This window comes from Zasmidium cellare (assembly GCF_010093935.1).
Source record: "Zasmidium cellare ATCC 36951 unplaced genomic scaffold M409scaffold_2, whole genome shotgun sequence".
Classification (NCBI taxonomy): domain Eukaryota; kingdom Fungi; phylum Ascomycota; class Dothideomycetes; order Mycosphaerellales; family Mycosphaerellaceae; genus Zasmidium; species Zasmidium cellare.
Window position 1 is genome coordinate 1,689,303 of NW_022986946.1, and position 19,522 is coordinate 1,708,824.

At 54.3% G+C, this 19,522-nt stretch overlaps 7 protein-coding genes across 7 annotated transcripts; 3 read left to right on the top strand and 4 right to left on the bottom strand.

Annotated features, from left to right (window-relative positions):
* Positions 1 to 1,800: 1,800 nt before the first annotated feature.
* On the bottom strand, positions 1,801 to 3,238 carry M409DRAFT_17231 (uncharacterized protein; the record flags this gene model as incomplete). Its single annotated transcript, XM_033803965.1, has 7 exons — positions 1,801 to 1,990; positions 2,064 to 2,131; positions 2,190 to 2,379; positions 2,443 to 2,690; positions 2,797 to 2,967; positions 3,064 to 3,124; positions 3,189 to 3,238. 7 exons carry the CDS (start codon positions 3,236 to 3,238, stop codon positions 1,801 to 1,803), a joined length of 978 nt encoding a protein of 325 aa, XP_033674177.1.
* Positions 3,239 to 4,617: 1,379 nt separating this feature from the next.
* Positions 4,618 to 5,587, bottom strand: M409DRAFT_17232 (uncharacterized protein; the record flags this gene model as incomplete). The annotated part of the gene is made up of 3 exons (XM_033803966.1): positions 4,618 to 4,743; positions 4,824 to 5,344; positions 5,401 to 5,587. The coding sequence occupies 3 exons, from the start codon at positions 5,585 to 5,587 to the stop codon at positions 4,618 to 4,620; spliced, it is 834 nt and encodes a 277-aa protein (XP_033674178.1).
* Positions 5,588 to 5,791: 204 nt separating this feature from the next.
* Positions 5,792 to 7,530, top strand: M409DRAFT_49755 (uncharacterized protein; the record flags this gene model as incomplete). The annotated part of the gene is made up of 4 exons (XM_033811338.1): positions 5,792 to 6,379; positions 6,430 to 6,693; positions 6,731 to 7,015; positions 7,060 to 7,530. The coding sequence occupies 4 exons, from the start codon at positions 5,792 to 5,794 to the stop codon at positions 7,528 to 7,530; spliced, it is 1,608 nt and encodes a 535-aa protein (XP_033674179.1).
* Positions 7,531 to 10,759: 3,229 nt separating this feature from the next.
* M409DRAFT_17233 (uncharacterized protein) lies at positions 10,760 to 11,224 on the top strand (the record flags this gene model as incomplete). The annotated part of the gene is made up of 1 exon (XM_033803967.1): positions 10,760 to 11,224. The coding sequence occupies one exon, from the start codon at positions 10,760 to 10,762 to the stop codon at positions 11,222 to 11,224; it is 465 nt and encodes a 154-aa protein (XP_033674180.1).
* A 152-nt stretch (positions 11,225 to 11,376) lies between these two features.
* On the bottom strand, positions 11,377 to 13,300 carry M409DRAFT_17234 (uncharacterized protein; the record flags this gene model as incomplete). Its single annotated transcript, XM_033803968.1, has 2 exons — positions 11,377 to 13,185; positions 13,235 to 13,300. The coding sequence occupies 2 exons, from the start codon at positions 13,298 to 13,300 to the stop codon at positions 11,377 to 11,379; spliced, it is 1,875 nt and encodes a 624-aa protein (XP_033674181.1).
* A 251-nt stretch (positions 13,301 to 13,551) lies between these two features.
* Positions 13,552 to 15,524, bottom strand: M409DRAFT_17235 (uncharacterized protein; the record flags this gene model as incomplete). Its single annotated transcript, XM_033803969.1, has 3 exons — positions 13,552 to 13,842; positions 13,902 to 13,943; positions 13,995 to 15,524. The coding sequence occupies 3 exons, from the start codon at positions 15,522 to 15,524 to the stop codon at positions 13,552 to 13,554; spliced, it is 1,863 nt and encodes a 620-aa protein (XP_033674182.1).
* Positions 15,525 to 16,358: 834 nt separating this feature from the next.
* M409DRAFT_17236 (uncharacterized protein) lies at positions 16,359 to 17,810 on the top strand (the record flags this gene model as incomplete). The annotated part of the gene is made up of 1 exon (XM_033803970.1): positions 16,359 to 17,810. One exon carries the CDS (start codon positions 16,359 to 16,361, stop codon positions 17,808 to 17,810), a length of 1,452 nt encoding a protein of 483 aa, XP_033674183.1.
* Between the last annotated feature and the right edge of the window lie 1,712 nt (positions 17,811 to 19,522).

Below are 19,522 nucleotides of genomic sequence, written 5' to 3' on the forward strand. Positions count from 1 at the left end.
GAAGTTGTGAGTTTGCCGGATCGGATCTTCGGACAGACATATTTTCTCTCTTTCTCGCTCCTCGCTCTCACGAGAAGACGACGCCGTTGCTAGCTACTAATTAGAAGGAAGGCGGGAACAGGAAGGCAGGAAGTAGCTGGTGCAGTAGTAGTAGGAGATATGGAATTCCGACATGTGTGCTCTGTGCTGCTCTGTGTGTGTTTTGCTCCTGCAACGGAGTTTACGGCACTTGGTGCGTGTTTCGTGAAGGATGAACGAGGGCAGGATCCATGGCAGGATCACAGGGATGGGCTCCACAACAGGGAATCGAGACAAAACTCTCGTGGGCAAGACTTGCGATGTCGCTGTGTTTTTGCTGCGAGCGGTGCGAAGATGTCGTTTGTCGAGATGAGAAGCAATGGGGGCGGTGTTGATTCATCCGAACGAGCAAGGCAACGCCCGTATAGAAGGAGTAAAGGGAAGGCTTGGGTCGTACGTACGAGAGAGGTAGACGAACGCGACAAGGTTTCGTGGCATCTCTCGCACGACTACTCGATCCGGCAACGGTGCTGTGCAGTGCTCCAGTCTTCGGTTCGGAACTTGGCGTCAAGTTGCGACTGCGAGAAAGAGCAGTGTACGTACATGATCTGTGTTTCTTGCTCGGATTCGTAATTCCCCCAAGAACCCAAGGACACATGACGATGGACGCCAGCCGAATGTCTTGGTCTTGGACGTGGGGAACGGGGAGGCTGTGTGCTGTTTTTCCCCTGGTGTCTAGTGTCTAGTGTCTTTTCTGAGACACGTCTCAAAGGCAGGACCGACAGGACAGGACACATGATGAACAGCATCCCTCCCGCTTCCGTCGGTCGGTCGCGTGGTGTTTTGGAATTGCATTGCGTACGTATACGCACACCACAAGACTCCCGATGTACGACTTGGCGGGTACGAAGACGAAAAAGTAGGCAGCCATGATGTGGAATGCAAATCCCGCCATCGCATCCCATCCGCCTGTACGCGTATATCCAGCAAACCTCCTGAGTTTTTGGTTCTCCGATCACCATCTCCTTGTAGTTTAATTAGTGCATACGGCAATCCGCAGGAAAGCGTATAGCAGCACCAGCAAGGCAAGGCAAAAGAGAGAAGTTCATGCGACGCTTGTCTGGCCGCGGACTCCGAAAGTTCCACTGCTTGCCTGCTTGCTGCTGTTGCGCGGATCCGCATGGAACGGCGATGCAGGGCAGCCAGGCAGGGCATGGATGGATGGGGAAAGCTGGGCGATGGAAGTGGGACACGTCGTCCTCTTGTGCAGGCCAGTGCAGAAAATATGAAATGGAATTAGTGATGATGGAAACATTCACTTATTACTCAACGCTATTTTGCCTACCAATTCGAACTCCGCAATCAGACGTTGGAATAAGGCCAATGTAGCGTCAGACGTCAAAAAACAGTCAGCCACCGCACACAGTAATACGGAGTTCAATGGCATGTTCATCGCTGCTGCATGGCGACACTACTGGGACGCCTTCTTCACACTCATCTGCCGAGGTGTGGCCGCTCGACCAGACTACTGGGATGCTGTCTTAGTTTGTCAAGGATAGCGCCTCGCCGATTACCCAAAACGTCACATGCAGAACTCATCAGCATTCGACTATCCTCGTAAGCATTGGCGAAGAAGAAGATTAGTCTCAAGATCCGAGCGGTGTCGCATTTCAGCCCTGTGCAGCGTGCGGATAAGGGGCACACTGGACAACTTCCGGTGGGTGTTAAAAGGAGGGAGAAGGAAGGAGGCAGGAGGAGTGTGACATTGGGGATTCAAGCCTCCTAATCATACACTGCGTTGGTCTGGAATCCTTCTTCGAGAAACTCGGTATGGAGGTCTTGTTCGGCGAAGGACGTTGCGGGTCTTGATTCGCTCGCGCAGAGAGCCTGCGTTTTGGAAAGAAGGAGGAGCACAGATACGCCACCGCCATCTCCACCAACATGTTGTTGTTGGTTTGCTCTCTTGTCCTCACTAATCGCTCGATAGCAGCAGGCCCGCTTTCCGGCAGACAAATCATCGACACCGGCCAAGTTGGCCCCCATACATGTAGTATAGCGTGAACAGAGCCATTGCCCCGACCACGAGGTAAGCAATCCTGTTGCGCCCTTGCGTCTGGGACGAGCACATCAGTCAGCAGCTTAAATCCTCCTTCAACCTGCTCGACACTCACATGAGTAAGCTCTCGTTCGGGTCCTGAGTGATAGGGCTGTGAGCGGGCGTTGCTGTTGGTCTCCACCATGCCCTTCTCCAGCACATCAAGGTCGATCACCTCCGCAGCCCTGTCTCCAGAGGGGACCTCGGGAAGGGCAGCAATCGACCGCATGGAGAGTGAGAAATCACCCTCTTGAGTGCCGAAGAAACTGGAATCCGAATCATGAGCCCCAACTTTCGTCACCGAACAGGCAATGCCGAGTCCACTTTACCTGCGCATCATGATGCTCACGCGTTTGATCTTCTTCAGATCAATCTTCTTTGCATCTTTCTTGGGTTTGCCCCTATAGGTGGCGTTGAAGGCGCTCCAAGGAAGGAACACGTTTCGATCGTACGCATGGCCGGGTTCTGCTTGCGGTGGCAGCTCAAAGTCAACCTCGTATGAAACAGTCGATTGCTCGCGCCCGGTGTCTGGATCGATAGGGAGCAGTTCGTCCTTGAGATTGAACGTGTAGCGTTTCTGTTAAGAGTTAGCCAAACAGGAGCGCAACCCTAGCCCTCATCCACCCAATGCGCCCCCCTCCTCTGTTGCCACAATCCATCTCAATGAAAGAACGAGCACATACTTTGTCGCCTTTGGCAATGCATATCTGGATCCCTGCGTAGTCCGAAAGGTCCCACTCGCGATCGTCGCCAGTGGTACGTTGGCTGGCAAAGCCAGCGCCACCGAGCGTCTTGATATCGAGGGTGCCGTGGAAGCGGCCAATCTTGTCGGATGAAGATGTATCGAGGTAGGACTAAGATGCCACATTCACTCACTCGTCAGTCCACACCATCCAGCACCGGTCGAAAGCTTGCTAACAGAGTGTCGTCTACTACTGTACAGTGCGTACCTGGGACTTGCCGCCTCGCACGCGGTCGTCTGAAGCGGTCCAGTCGTGCGCGTTCCATCCACTGTTGATAGGGAAACATTTCTCTTAGCAAGCCTCTCAAGTCATCTCGTTTAGTAAACGCTCACACGTCGCCGCCAAACAGCGTGTACCGTTTCCGGTGGTCGGTAGCAGCCATGATGATTTCCGATGCAGCAGTGCGTGAAGATTGCTGTAACAGGCGTGCAGTAGTTGGTGGGATTGTTGGTCAAACCGCGTGCCCGATGATGTCGTCGACGGAGGGGCGGTTGTATTGGCGGCAACTCCCAGCCGGCGCAGCCCAAGCCCCAGTTTCACTCACACAGGCCACACCTACTTTCCAGCCTCGGCGGCAAAACGCCTGACCCAGACTCCTGCTGCTTCAATTGACAGCTGTGTTGAAGAACTTTGAAGCTACCACATTCCTGAACGGCGTTCCTCCAACTCTGTCGTGCGTTAGAGCGTAGGGCACGCTGGCAGCATTCACACTAGCCAACGATCCCTCCATCGCATCGCAACCTTGCCAGCGAGAAAACGCGAAAAAAGCCGAGCAGCAGGCAGTCCTCGGCGCCGCGCACACCGGGCTGTACAGGGCGAATGTGCGAGGTGCAGCGGCAGCGCAAGTCGACAAGTCACGAGCAACACGGCCAGCAGAGCAGCCATTCCCTCGTTCATCCGCCCGCCATTCACCATGTCATCGCAAACGGATCAACCCTCACGTTTGGCCCCGAGAGATCTACCACCGCTCGCGCCGATCGCCCGCACGAACCGTATACGACCCAACTCGGGGCTAGTTGGCGAATCCTTAGTGTGACTTCATGTTTAGAGGGCTCGAGGGCGCGAAGAATAATCATTGTTCCGAGTGGCAGGAGCGTGGACCGCCGTCGCCGTCGGCATGAATTCGTCTCCACTCCCTTTCGCGCTTTCGTGATGGGTGAGTTCTGGCTGGATAGGGCAGGAGAGCATTATGCGAACTTCGCTACTCTGCTAGTCAACACTGACGACAGCGACGGGTGCTGCACGGTGGCCGTATACCCATACCGCGTCGCCGAAATCCCCTAATGCGGTACTTGCTGGATTGACAGCCTTTGATCCCGCTTTAGCCAATGTCGCACCGTTTGCCTGTTTGAGTGAGTGTATCGTACAATAATGCGGCGTCGACTCATGACTCAACACCGTTTGGGCACAGGATTGACTGAGTCGTTCTTGCTTGTCTGTGACGAAAGCACGCGCATGTGATATTTCTCGTACGTTATACTGCTTCTGCATGCTAACAGTTGATGATGGTGGTGGTAGTTGCGGGTGAAAGCTTTCTGTGCTTTCGACGGCGACCGCTGGCCGTCCTGCAGCGAGCGTGCGACATGCCGCTCTTCCATGCAGCAATCTCTCGTCCAAACGAATGCTCAAAAAACCTCCCGTCGTGGAAAACATCTCATCTAGATTGAATCCATCAATAACCAAAACTCCTGCGCTTCAAACTGTACAACAAACAAACAATTACAAGTTTCCCTCCCATATGATGCATCGTAGACCGTATCATCATGAGCGGTCGTAGACAGTAAGTGGTGGCGTGCTTCGGAGCGATGCCGGTGTCCTGGGGTGGTAGTCTTCTGGGGGAGACCCGGCGTGCCAGTGCTCAGGAGATGCCTCTGAGAGTGGTGGTGTCTGGCCTTGCATCAGCCCCTGCGCGTCGGAAAACTTTGATGATTCCGGTGGTAGGAGGGTGGTGGCTGGTATCTACTCACATAAGGGATCTCTTGATACGACGGCATCTCGTTAATCGCAGCGTATGACATACTGAAGGGGTTCATTTCGTCGTCGCCGTAGAACTCCTGCTTGATGGGCGGCGAAGTCATGGTCTGGACCCCGTATGCCTGCTGGATGGGCAAGTATTGCGGATAGAGGGGGACTTCGGCCCCGGTGGCAGGTATGCCACAGTAGGATGCCGCCGAGTAAGCTGGGTAGCTCACACCTTCCGCAGAAGGAATCGATGCATACGAGAATGGAGGAGGCGATGTCGACAGTTGCCGTGTGTACTGTTGCGAGAACATGCCTCGGTCGTCTGAGGGGAGGACGTATTGCTGGGTGAGGACATCGGGAGTTCGCTCTCGTCGGCTGCCATGCGAGCTCTTTCGTTGAGATGAGGAGGATGAATTCGAGGGAATGGAGTCCGCGTGGGGAAGCTCTTCGTGCCTCTGCTCTGGAGAGGCTGAGCTCGACCCTGCTCTCCTCTCGAGGTCCTCCAGACGCTTCTTTAGCTTCTTGCCTGAGGAAGTTGTTAGACGATCGATCAGGCCATCGCAGACAAACCCAACGACTCACGGTAGTTCCTCTGAGCGATCCGGTTTTGTATTCTCCGTCGTTCTGCAAGGTCTGAGATCTTGGTCCAATCTTCATTGGGGTTGGCACTGGCACTGAAGGCACTGCTCGTGCTGTGTGCAGTTGGGTAGTGCTTCTGGGGAGCGGGAGCCGCGTATTGCGGGTAGGCGTAGCTCGAATGCCGTTGCATGATGATCAACCCTCGAGTAGTACGGGAGACAGAGAGAGGTGTAGGGTGTTGATCGAATAGGACAGGCAGACAGTTGAGGAAGTGCGTGTGTGTAGCAACGAAACCGGTGGAGGGGGGCTTCTAGGCTCCATATATCAGGTCACCAGCAGCGAAGGCATAAGGATCTCGGCGGAAACGATCCCTGCGTACTTGCGGGCTTTGGCCATGTGCCTGCTCCCGCCTCGCAAACCCCTGCTAAGGTTGCTACGAGCGTCGTATACGGATGGACCGCCCCCCCTTGCGAGCAGCCGTTGGAACTTGGACCCTGCACGGAAGGCGTGCATACGCTGGAAGGATGGATGCTGCGATATCGAGCAGCCCTTACGACCAAGCGAGCGGGCCGGATCCAGCGCAGCACAGCAGCACACCACCCAACCCCGCCGCTGGTGCTGCGCAACAGGGCTGAGATTTTACCAAGCTCGTCGCGAAGTCGATTACAAAGGCCCCCAGCCAGGAATAAACCCAAAACGTGCAGCGGCAAAAGTCGTGACCGAGTGCGAGTTGCGAGAGTCGGTGAATGGCACGTCATGGCTGCAGGCCTGCCTCCTCCTAGTGTTGGCTTGTATTGCGACCGGAGATTGTGTGAAGCCGCCTTCCATGCGCTTTGCAAATGCTGTGCCTAATCGCCCTGCTGGACGCGACATGCCATGGCTGCCGCAACGTCCACGCACCGCCAGCAGCAGCAGCAGACTCACGATCGACGGTGGTGGTATGCCGGACCGCGCCCTTGGCTCAGCATCAGTCAGTCCATCAGTCAGTCCGTCCGTCGATAATCATCTCAGTGACAGGTGTAGCAATGATAGCGATGCCGGCGGCCGACCGCGGGTCCGCAGGCGCTGCTGCTCCGTGGTGAAGATTTCGCGAGGGCATCCGCCGCGAGCTCTGCTCAGTGCTGTTGTGCGCTGCTTGCTGTTCCCGCTGAGACATGGAGGTGTTGGAGGCCACGCGTAGCGCGAGCGGAGGGGTTGGAGGTTGCCCGTTTGGCCAGTGCCGCTTCGCGTTTGGCATCTGTCTCCGCCTCAGGGCAGATCCTGTGGCAGCGCGGCGACCACTGCTGCTGCTGCTGCGTCCGGGGCGCCTGAGAGCCTCGCGTTCTGCGGTTAGGCCCTGGTGGCCGCCCTCACCACCTCACCGCTCTCCACGAGGGGGCAGCCCCTCGACGTGCTGGTTACCGCTGCGCGCCCTAGCAGGGCTCTGGAGTGGTATGGGGAACCTGCAGTCAGCCCTACGCACGACGGTCCAGTAGAAAGGCGGCGCAGGCAGAGGATTGTGCCAACGGCCGGTTTGTCATGCTCCCCAAATTTACCAGACGAATCGTCCGCACGCTCGGCTGGTCCCGCTCTAGCGGTCGATCACCACCAAGCATCTCGGTGTGCACCCAGCCTTACGGTGAGTTGTCAGAACCAAAATGATCAAGGTGCTCACTGGCGCAGGAAGCCCTCTGCCACGTGGAGACGGGGTGCGACTCTGCTGCACCACTTCTCCGACTCGCACACGACCGCCATGCTGCTGCGTTGGGCCCTCCATCAAGCACTCTCGCACGCACGCCCTTCGACGCTCGCTTCGAACGAAACTGCAGCTCGCGTACCACTAACCACCGCGAGCCCTACACGCCTCCAGCACTGCAGGACACTGGCGCAGAGCAGGCGTCGTTTCGGGCAATAGGTGAAATCATGCCCTCAGCCGCACCCGTCGGGAGACGCCTTTCAACTTTGACGCTTTTGGGGCGTCAAGAGCGAAAGGTTACAGCAAGTAGCTTGTCGCACGACCAAAATCGCAGCAAAATTAGCCCGGATTGGATGGAGGAGTGCGCAGTCACCACTACTACTCGCGCTGCAAGCTACTCCTTACAGAAGCACTGCAGAGGGCTTGGGCCATCAGGCGAGAGTTTGTCACGACGATAGCATCCTCCCGAATCCTTTCGAACCCCAGTGCCGAGCTAAGTCAGCAAGCCGACTGTCAAGTGCCATTCGTCGTGAAACGGTGCGTCTGCTCGTCAACTCTGATATGCCTTCTGGCGGGCAAGTCACACTGCCGGGCACGACACGCTGGCGCAGGAGTAGTGCGAATGCTCCGTAGCTTGCGCTGCTGTCGGTGATGAATGATCGGCATTGCCGTCGTCTGCTGTTCGGCGCTGTGATTCCAGGGCTTGAATCCTAGCGCGTAGGGCTGAGGATCGCTTAAGGTTTGCTGGGTGGAAGGAGTGAGGATTGGCTTCTGAACAACATCGACAACACTTCGCTGTCGCTCGCGAAGCTGCTTGGAGATCGCTTGGCGACGTGCTGCTCGCATTCGACGTGCAGACGACTGCCCCGTTGAGACGAGGGCCCGTCTTGGCTGGGCCGAGCAGCGCGCGCGCTTGCTGGCTTGCTCGCTCGCGTTCCGCGCCTTCACGAGCTGTTGCTGCGGTGCTCTCCAAGACTCGGAGCGCCTGGACTCGCAGTTCACAGGTGGAGCCGGACCAAGTTGCATCGCACCTCCCTCTCTGGCCACGGCCATCTAAACGGCCTCCGACCTGGTGCATCGGTCCGGGATTACTTTGCTTCGGCCAGACGTCCAGCTACGCTTCACTCTCGCCACGTGGAATGGGCCGTATCACAGAGTCTGTTGCTACTGCTGTGTAACTACGCTGCGTCCTGGGAGACGTCCGACGCCCATTACCTTCCTCTCCTGGATGGTACGCTGTTTCATTGGGGCACTCCCGCAATCTTCAGCCACTGGAAATCCTACCCCGTCCAAACTTTGTACTCCGGAGTCATGGACGAGATTACTGATGGTGGCCGCTGGTAGCGAAGAAGCTATTTCCAAGTCGGTCGGCGACTGAAGGCAAGTGCCAAGTCGTTCACTAAATGTTTATTCCATGGAGGCGCTGGCTAATTCAGGAAAGTAGCGTGTAGGTCCCAGATATAGCGTTGCTCGAATTCCTGATCAGGCTTCTTTGCCCGCAAAATACCTCTTTTGGTGACTTGCTTCGCCACTGAACGATTCCACGCTCATCGATCCAGCATGATCTCCAATCTGGTGCGATGGGGAAGTTGTGGTATCAAACTTCACATTCGGAACATTCTTCACTCAGGACTGGTCTTACTTGAGCGATATTGACTTTTCAGATGCAAGCTTGTTTCCCCAAGGCTGATCGGAGAAGCATACGCTGTTGACTAACCCCCAGTCATCCTCTACCAAGCTGCTGACCCGGGAATGCTGGATCAGAGCCGCTTCCTTTGTCCATTCGGCTGGGACAGTCAAAGGGTCCTACGATGACAACCTCTCCTACCTGCCGAGTGCCGACCTTCGCCGACTAGTTTGCGACGTTGTACAAACTCCAGAAGACCTAATCCGTAAATAAAACGCTCAGTCATCAAGATTTGTCAACTTCCCTGGCTGGACGATGATTATGATTGCTGGAATGACCCTGGTTCACGAATTCCAATTGGCCAGTCGGTTCTTGTTGACAGTTTCAACAATCCAACACCGCTTAGGGTCACTCTCACCCTACCCTGACCTCTTCAACTGAATCGTTGTGTACGACAAGGTCGATTGATCTTCCGTTGATTACGGAGGAGTTTAGACACGACAAGTCCAGCTCATCAAGGGCATTCAGCCCAGGACGTTGATTGACCGCCTCGTTTCACGACCTGGTCCCTTCGACAAAGGCGTAGGCCTCTTCTGTTGATCTCCCCCGAGCATTCCCTCATTGTGGTTGCAGCACCGCATTGTCAATCGGCGCAATGACTTTGTTGACACAGAGCACGGCATCGCGCGGTATTGCGGCCTCCTTCCAATGAACTTCTTGCTAATCTTCGCTTCTCGACAAGATTCTTCCTTCAAGACCCTTAGTTACTCAAACTCTGAGGGTTGCGCGAGCCCACAAAATGGATTGTGGTGACGACGATTTCGACATTCAGAGTGGTCTCCTACCGCCAGGTATTCAGCTAACGCTCCATTTTCATTGCAGTGGAGTGTTTGATACAACATGATTGTCGTCCGCGGACTGTCCCCGGACGATCAGGAATCCAGGGCGACGTCGTCCGAATAGCACCTTTGTCTACCGTTCAAGAAACATCCTTTCAGAACGCAGTTGATCCATTGCGACTCAGACTCAGATTCGGGATGCTTGGTTTGGAAAGCCTAGCTGTAAGCTGAAATCAATGGCACAGCCATTGGAGGTGTTAATGAAGTTTGAGGTTGATCCTGATGAAGTCATGCCATTGACTCTCTCACTCAGATCGAAGCAACGCGTCGAACGATGGCCAACTGAATCAAACAGACAATTGACCAAACGATAAGCACAGCTGAAATCCCAGAACATCAGGCCTAACAAGCAGCCCATGTTATTGCGGCACCACGTGGCTCCAGAGGATTCTGAACCATGTTCGCACCCCAGAACCTCAGTCGCATAAACGACCGACTTCACCTGGCCCCCAAAACGCGAGTACGAAATTGGTAATAATGCTTTGGTGACTCGCCAAACAGCGAGCTCCGCCCTAATCACGACCTCAGTGCGCTGCCCAAAATCCTTCGCTCCACAAGCTCTCAGGGTTTCAGGTTTTTCAACGGAGCAGACCTCGGACACGCATTCATCAATCCTCAATAATTTCAGCCGCACGCAACGAACCCAGCAATTCGTCACAGACGCGATCGAAGCGAGACAGCCGCCGCCTGCTCATTATACAGCAGCACCTGCTACTACGAGCCGCTTACCCCAAGGCAGAGAACGACCAAACGGAGATATCCCTATAGTCCCGCCGATCATCACAAAGCACAAGAGCAAGAAAAGTCTCCGTGGAGATCGCTCGCTAAGCCCGGGGGAGGACTTTCAGCACGGCTGCTACTGGCAGCGATAGCCTACTCAAGAAAGTCTTGCTTTGTCACAGCCTGCCGAGAACTCAGAACGACGTGCGTGGCAATCTCAAGGACGGCACGACGAACAAGCACAAACAAGCACACCGGTCGAAGTCAAAGTAGTCAAGAAACGGGAATCGACTATACCCTACCAAGATCTCAAGACACGCACCATCGAACAGGCAGAACGATTTCGCCCCCAAACGCAGCAAGCCAACCTCACTCCAAAGCAACCGCAGAAGACGGACGGGATAGCGGCACCAGAGACCTCACTTTCTCAGCCCCCAAACCATGCCTCGCCCAACCACAACCCCAGCACCAGGCCAAACCTCCCTCACAGCCCTCATCCGCTCCATGTCCCCCACCCCCGACCCCACAAACACAACCTACGTCTTCGCCCACCTCCCCCATTCCCAAACCTCCCAACTCCACTCCCTCCTCACCCACCCCTCCACCCCCATCAAAATGCTCTTCCACGAACCCGAAGCCTGGACCCTCATTCTGCCCCAAACCACCGCGGAAAGCGAGGGGTTGGAGTACACGTTCCCGTGCAAACTGATCACGTTGAATGTGCATTCGAGTTTGGAGGCCGTGGGGTTTTTGGCGAGGGTGACGACGCGGTTGGCGGAGAAAGTGGGGACTGGCGTGAATCCTGTGAGTGGGTTCTATCATGATCATTTGTTTGTGCCGGAGGGGTTGGAGGGGAGGGTTGTGGAGGAGCTGAAGGCGATGGCGAGCGAGGAGGAGGAAGTTTGATAAGGGCTTGTGAATGGTATAGAGTCATTTCCAAGGGTACATATGTCGTTGCGGATAGCATTGCAAGTCCTGAATCGTTAGCCACGTTCAAAGCGTCCTCCTGTTTAAGTCCTTGCTTTGTGAAAGTTCTGTTCTCCTTGCCGACTCGTCCCTCACGCACCAACCTCCACCATCCTCGACAGCGCTTCGTCCACACCAATACCCACGCCAAACTGCTCTATGGCATCCTGCGCCTTGGGAACACCGATCAAAGCAATATTGCGAGGCACGACCACATCAAGAACATCGAAGCAGCCAAACGCCACGAGCTTCTTGAGGTTCGGACAACTCTTGAAGATGCCAGCGATGACGCTGTTGTCGACGCGGTTGCAGAAGCTGAGGTTGATGTACTCAAGATCGGGGTAGTTCATCGCGCCGTTGAAGACGTCCATGAAGGCAGAGAGCTCGATGTGCCGGCATGAAGCGATGTCGACGTGCTTGAGGTGAGGGCCTGAATGTGCCATGAGTGCTTTGAAACCTGCCGATGCCATGCCGATAGCGTCCTCCGGGCCGTCTGGGTTGTTGTTGTCGACGTCCCGAGTGGAGTTGAAATCAACGAAGGTGAGCGGTGGGTTGGTCCAGTCTGTGAAGAGCGCTTCGTAACCTGCATCGGTGATGGTGTCGTTCTCGCTGATTCTGAGCTTGGTGAGTTGCTGGGAGGAGGTCTTGATCGCCTCCAGAACAGAATCATCAGCGTCCAGGAACTTCTCGAGCGAGAGCGTGCGAAGATTGGGTCCTCGCTTGTTGACCAACTGTACTAAAGCCGGCGTTGGAACCTCCTTGTTCATCATGAGAGACAGATGCTCGAGCTTCGGCATGTTGGAGATAGCCTTGACGGCACCCTCGCCAATATTTCGACACAGCTTTAACTTGAGTCTTCCCAGATTTGGTGCGTGTTTCGCCAACTCCTTAACTGCCAGATCGTCGAATGTCGCATCCAACCACTTCAGCTTCAACACCTCCAGATTCGGGCCTGCTTCCCTGAACACTCGATACCACATGCTGTCAGAGACGAGGTTCGCGGCGTAGAGGTGGATATAGCGAATGTCCTGGCACTTTTCCAGCAGGTAGTCAATTGCAGGATCCTTGAGCTGGCAAGCATTCGAAAGCACAAGCTTCTTCATCTTCGGCACCGTGGCGAAGATCTTCTCGTAATCTTCCTCTTCCAAATATGCAGCTTCGTGGATCATCACAGCGTCCAGGTCTGGCCGAAGGAAGAGAGGCAGTGTCTTCGGCCTGAGCACCCGCTTCTTAGAGAAGATCTCGCCCAAGCGTTCCAGCACCGGCTGAGGCATATCCCCAAATTCGTCGACATCGTCGTGGTGCTGGGCGACTTTGGCAATGCAAAGCTGCTGGAGTGACTTGGCACCGCCAACTGCGATACCGTCCAGCCGATCGCTCTCAGCCTTTCTCCTCTTCCTGCCAGCCGGCTTTGACGCAGCCTTCTTCTCTGTCTTCGCATCCTTCGCCATCTCCTTGCCGCATGGGGTACACAGAAGCCCGCCATCAGGACCCTCTTTGCTATACGGCGTGACCGTGAAGCGCTTGTTGCAAATATCGCAGTGCTCGAGCTGGCCTGGCAAAGGGCGTGACTTCTTATACATCTCCTTCCCCAAGCCATCGTCATACTCTGACTCGTCGTCCGAATCATCTCGCTTCTTCTTGCTCTTCTTCGCCTTCTTCGCCTTCTCTTTCTTCACCTTCTCGACTGCCTCATCCGTCTTGCGCTTGCGCTTCTTGGACTTCTCGGCCTTTTCCTCCTTTTCAGCGGCCTCGGCTGCAATGGCAGCTGCTATCTCCTCCTCATCGACCTCTGGTGGTGTTGGGACTGACGAGCCTTCGCCGGCATTCTCGTCTTCATCGGTGGCTTGTCGACGTCGCTCGTACTCATCACGAATCTGGGCAGCGGAGATGTTGTTGGCCTGCGGTGAGTTAGTATTGCGCTCTTGTGCTAGTGGCTACAGTACATACGGCAAGGAAATCCGTCAATGCGCTTTGAGGGCCGCGGATGCGATTGCCGCCTCTTCTGCCCGACATGATGTGTGCGACGACCGTGTATGGCAGTGTTGTAGTGTCGAGAGAAACGTGTAGAGGAAGGAGGCGGCAATGTCTTTGAGACCCTGAGGGGCGAACTTTCCGCGAGCGACGCGCTTTGGTTCACGCTGTCACGTGAGCACTTTAATTCGACATTCACCTGCCCGTCAAAGCTCGATGAAACACATGCGACTCTTTCATGCTCGTAACAGATTCTTATACTATAGTATATCCAAATATTTATACATGTGTCCCTAATTGAAGTCCGCTTGTACTTTGCCGTAGGGAAGTCCATCCACACGCAACTCGAACACGAGATTCGCACTCTCGATCTTCATGTGCAGCTCGAAATCGAGATTGTCAAATTCGATGTTCTTCGTGGTCGTCAAGCGCGAGAAGAGTCCTTTCGGCACGGCATTCAGATCCGTCGTCAATGTGCATACTTTGAAGAGGTTACTCTTCCAAGAATCTGGGGCTTCATCGTCATCGCAGGCGATCAAGTCATCTTCCACTATCAGAGACTGGCCAGGACGGAAGTTGCGTGTCTGCAGAACAGAGTCAGATGAGTGCCAAACCCCAGGTCAAGACAAGCGAGTAGACATACGTAGTGGAAAGATATTGGCTGGTCGGCGGAGATGGGAGTGCCCTGGAGAAAGTCAGTCAGGACAAGCGAGAAAGTGTAGGAGATACTGCCCACCTTGGTGACGTGCCATTGCATTCGATCGGCAACCATCCATCGTTCCCACAAAGGACTCCAGTATCGGTCGCCCACTGGATGCTTTGTTTCGTCCCAAACGGTTGCGTAGCTCGTCCCATAATGCCATCGACTTCGCCGCTTCTCAACCAAGCTGCCTTCTACACCCCTTATGACCGCCCCTCGCACAACTGCCGTCCAAGCATGCAAAGGCTGCAGCACTTCAACACTCTGCTGGGGCGCTAGGGCGGCTTCATGCGTCGGCGTTTCGGTGTACTGAGGCGGAGGTGCCGCGTTGAAATGCTGTTTCAGTCGCGTGTAGAGGTAGTTCGACTGACCAAAACCGCCCACAAGAATGATTCCGGAGACGTTGCCGCCTCTGTCCCGAATTCCTTCCACCTGTCCATCAACCAAAGCCATGACTTCGTTGATGATGGGTTCAAAGATGTCTTTCACCTGCTCAGAGGTCATGACCAGGAATCCACTGTCCAACCCTGCCTCTTCGTCATCTGGCAAGCCAGGAAACGGGACGTTGACCTCTGAATGCTCCTCTTCGTTGAAGTTTCGCTTCACGAACTCCTCGAAGTACTTCAAGCCCATCATCCATGTTTTTGGCTTCTTCTCTCGCATTTGAATGTACCGCTCTTGACCTATCCGCTGCCTGACATGGTCTTCGAATCGGTAGTTCAAGAACGCAGACCCACAAAGCCCTCCTGTACCGACCGCACTCTCTTCCACTCGCAGAGGATAGACCTGGGTGACCTTATATGCGATCAAATCCACTGTCCCTCCGCCAGCATCACAAACCACAAAGTTGTCTCCCTCTTTCAGTCCACTGGGCTGTATTGTCTTCAGCGTGTAGACCGCTGCAGCTTCCGGCTCGCTGATCAACTTCAGCTTATGTCTATTACCCATCCCTGCTCTTTCTGCGGCCTGCAACGTTGCATTCTTAGCTGCGTCCGACCACACCGCGGGCACAGTCAGAACAAAGTCCACTTTCGTTGTCCTCATGAACCCTTCGCCGTATCGTCTCGTCATGGTCTCCATCGTGTGCTCGTATATCTTCGTCAAGTAGTCCGTGACCGCATCCATCACCGTGCGACCGCATGTTCGCAATTGAGCCGCCGTCTCGAGGGGGCTGACGAAGTGTGGGAGTTTCTGGTTTCGATCGAGGAAGAGCTTGATGCAGCGTAGCCGAGTCTCTTCGGGTTTGAACTGGAATCCCCATCGAACAGTTGTTTGCACTGTGCCATTGACATTGTGGTCGGAAGATCCATCTGGCGTTGGGGCAGCTGCGTTCACGTCGTAGGAGATCTCTGTGGGGACCTTGTCGGACGTGATGCCATTGCCTCCAGGCCAGGTCTTGATGATGTCGACATCGTCTGGAGTTGCACTGTACACAGCAGCAACACCGCTGTACGTCGTGCCAAAGTCCACGCCAACGATCAGCCTGTCTTCTGGAGGGGGGTGGCCATTGGTGTCGTCAATTAGCGTGAGAGCAGCAATGCTTTTCTCCACGCTTGTCCCATTCATCTTCGGCCTTGCTTCGCTGTTGTCGGCATTTCGTGTCATCTGGAGGGCGCGTGCAGTGTCACTTTGTTTACTCGGTTGCCTGATGAGTGCAGAATGTCGTTACCTGCTTCCCCAGGACATCCTTTGCAGGAAAAACAGCAGGAAGACAGCACCGTTTCTCACCCACGAGCTGCTTGCGAGTCGTCGATAGAGGACAATTTCAACTGCCAGTGTTTTAGGGTTAACGTGGGTTCAACTGCTCCGCTCGTAAATGATCCAGGGCGGAAGGGGAATTCCTCTCGAGCCGGCCTCACAGAGCTCTCTCAGCCGGTTTCTATATAAATCGCATGAGCGCGTCCGGTTGTTGGTAGCATTGGTACCGGCCTGCAAGCCTCCTCACCAAGGCGTCCGTGGCGGGGTGGTACACGATGATGCCAGCAGTCGAGACGGTGAAGTTGCGGGAGAGCAAGGATGTGAGCCTGACCTGCCATGTTCATGCGGTGGAGATCTGGGGCCGTTGGAGCTTGAAACCTTGATAGTCATTTTGGGTTCAGCCTTGATCCTGTTGCTGCTGCAGGCGACATGTCCGGAATACACGCTCCGGACGACACCGACACTGGACATGCAGTTCCAGATCGACGCTCGTTTCGCTGATGAGGGCGGTGAGAAAAGCCGGATTGCTTAGATGAAGAGCAAGACCAGTTTTGGCTGGTGCTGAGAACTTGCCCACGGACTTGGAAGAGCCGCCCAATACGTTTCTGTTGCATCTCCCAATGGCCTGAACCTTGCAATTAATATTGGGGTACTTCGATAGCGGATGCGGGACCGTCTTCTTGCGGACCGCTGGTGACAGTCATGGTTCAGGATCACAACGACCCGAGTAATAGAGAAAGTTCAGTCACAGACGTCTCGTCACCCCCTGTCACAAATGGCGACGACGGCATCGTTGGTGAGAATGGAGGAATCGGTGGAGGCGAAGAATCCGTCCTTGCTGGCGAGGACGACGAATCCATGGCAGGCGACGGTAATGGCTCGAAAGACAGTCTTCGACGGACGAGCTCCAAGATCGCAAACTTGAGATTGGCGTTCGAGAAGCAGAATGATGGTACATCGCCGAATGGCAAAAGTGTGTTCGAGAGAAGTCCAGCGAGAAGTCGAGATCGAGGAGGGGACATGACCAAATTGAAAGAGCAGCACGAGGCGGAAATCGCGAAGATCAAGGCACAGCAAGAGGTTGAGGTAGCGCGACTCAAGGAACAACATCAATCAGAGACTGTCAATCTCAAGCGGCAGTTGGGGACTGAGGTGGAAATGCGACAAGCGTTTGAGGACAAGTGTACGGGTCTTGAGGAGCAGATCGAAGCACTGCAGGCGCAGGTGGCACGCAAGGGCAATGAACACGAATCTGAGCTGGAACGAAGAACGACAACTCTGCAGCAAGAGAAGGTTAAAGCACAAGAGGACGCCAACAACCTGCAAAAGCAACTCTACGAACTCAAACGAGGCATCTCAACATCAACGCGGATAGACAACGAAGTGTCAGACTCGAGCTTCACGCAACAGTTCCAGAATCTCTACCACGAGACACAGAACTGGGTGGTCAACAACTATCGCAAAATCAAGGTCGAGAAGACGAGCGAGGAGATATGTGCTCTCTTGCAGAACATCGCAGAGCCCAAGCAGCTCGAAAACCTGGAACCGATCTTTCGAAAGTTCGACTCATCGATAAAGCTCGCAGCCTTCCAAGCCACAGCAGTATGCTACATGATGGAGATCTTCAACGAGCCACTCCTCTTCGGGCTTCCTAGCCAACAAGACTGGCGAAGGAGCATCAAGAAAGCAGCCGAGACCCTCCCGGCAGTCCTCTCGCCGGCATCTTATAACAAATGGCGTTCAGTCACGACAGATGCACTTCGGCAAAGCGAGAGTGAAGAAATCAAGACGTCTCTCGAATCCGCGGCGAAGAGCATGGCGGAGATGATATGCATCACGCTGAATACACTAAGTGATGCGGAGGACTCTGCGGCGAGGGTGACTTCGTTGCAAGCGATCCTCAAAAGGACTGTCTCTCTATCTCACCTCTTTCGCATCCAGCGCGCGAGATATGAATTCGATCTCCCGACACCTGGAAGCACTTTTATGCCCGGGAAAATGGAGGACGCTTCTGTTGCCGATGGTGCTGCTTCGTCAGAGCGCATGGTTCGATGCAGTACCTTTCCTGGTGTTGTGAAGATTGGCGATGAGAATGGCGAGAACGGTGAAGTGCGCCATATTGTGATGAAGGCCATGGTTGTTTGCAGTGGCTGAAGGGAGACGATGCTACAATTGGGATTCCTTTTACTTCGCTGTCTGGGTTGTCCATCATGGTCCAACCCGCAAAGCTGGACACGACTGACTGGCCTCGAATGCTACGACGTGATAGCCCAACAGACTACCATGATAGCTTCCGTCTTGTCATAGCTACGACTCCCTTCGATCGCAAACGGCAGCACCAAATCCCAAGAGAAGCGGTCCGCGAAGAACAACCATCCCCTCGCAAGAAGAGCCGCGAACGACAAGAACCTCGGCTGTCCGGATGCGATTGTTCCGTGAAGGAATTGGTCGTCCTTTTGGTGGCGATGATGGAGTGTGGAGTTCGTATGGAGATGTGGAGAAGGAGGAGAGTGGGAGAGTACATATGGACTGTATTCTCTCCATGACCGTTCATGGTCCGACTTCTTCGATCAACAGTCTATACAACATCAAAGTCTACAGTCGATCAACTAAGCAACCAATATGCAACGTCAGCAAACCCTCGCCTTCCTCCTCACGCTCTTGACCTTCTCCCTCGCTGCACCTCTCGAAGTCGAAGAACGTCAATTAAATGGCATTCTGCTATGCCCATTGACAGGCACACCGCTGTGCGATGTTCAGTGCCAGCTGATTACGCAGTCATGCGGGCAGTGTGCTCCAAACAAGTAAGACAACAATCCATACGCAGTCGGTTATGCAGTATACTGATGCCGTTGTTAGTAAATGCTATTGCTGCAACGGGACGATCTTGAATTGAGGGAATTGTCTGGGCTGGTGTTTGGGATCACAGAGAAGAGAGACTGTTGTCAACGAAAGGGCTGGACGTATTTCAATGGCATTATACGGGAGCTTTTCTACCGGACCCGAGTCTTTGCAAGGCCGACGGGTGTCTCAGAAAACAATCAGAGAATACTTCAGCAGGGCCCTCACTAAAATTATGGTATCCTATCGAGTAGCGTCCAGAAAGAGTCTTCTCGTCAGGAACGTGACGTCCGTCCACGATTTTCTCTATTCCATGGTCTTCAGCCTACCCTATCATCAATCAAACTTAAGACCTGTTGTCTTCGCAAACACCACTTGCTCCGTCATTGGGCCGGCATTTCTGTCTTCATTATAGACTGTTTGTCTGCTGGCTAAAATTGCTCAATGCTGAAGAGGGCTGATCTTCTTTTCTCCATCTTCTTACACAAGTGCTATATGGAGTCGGATTGAGTGCGTGTTGTGCTTATGCCTACCGCAAGTCAAACGGAGACAATGCTCGCTCACAGGTAGCCAAAATCTATAACACTCTGAGTATTGAAACGAGGTTCGAGATCAGGACGTGGGCCCTGACCTATCTAAAGAGCGCCTAAAGCGCTAAATAATAAGGTAAAACACCGTCGACGAAGTCTCGATCGACCGGAAAGAAGGCGCCTCCACGAGGAAAGTCTCATTGACGCGGTGACTGGGGGTAGTCTCTTTGATCCTATAGAATTTGGAGAGGTCGCAAGCGGTTTTCTCGGTCCTGGGCAAGCCAACGTGTCGTTCGAGGATCCATAAAACGGTGGTGGAGGTCGAGAGGCTTTCCCAAAGGACACTGCTTTGCACATTTCGATCACCTGAGGAACACATCAAGTCGCATGGCATGAAAATCATTCAAGAAGCGCAAGTGAAACTTGACCAGGGAGCCTGGAGCTTCTCCATCACTCAAACTTGCAACGTTAATAAGCCCAGAATCCGTGCCATTC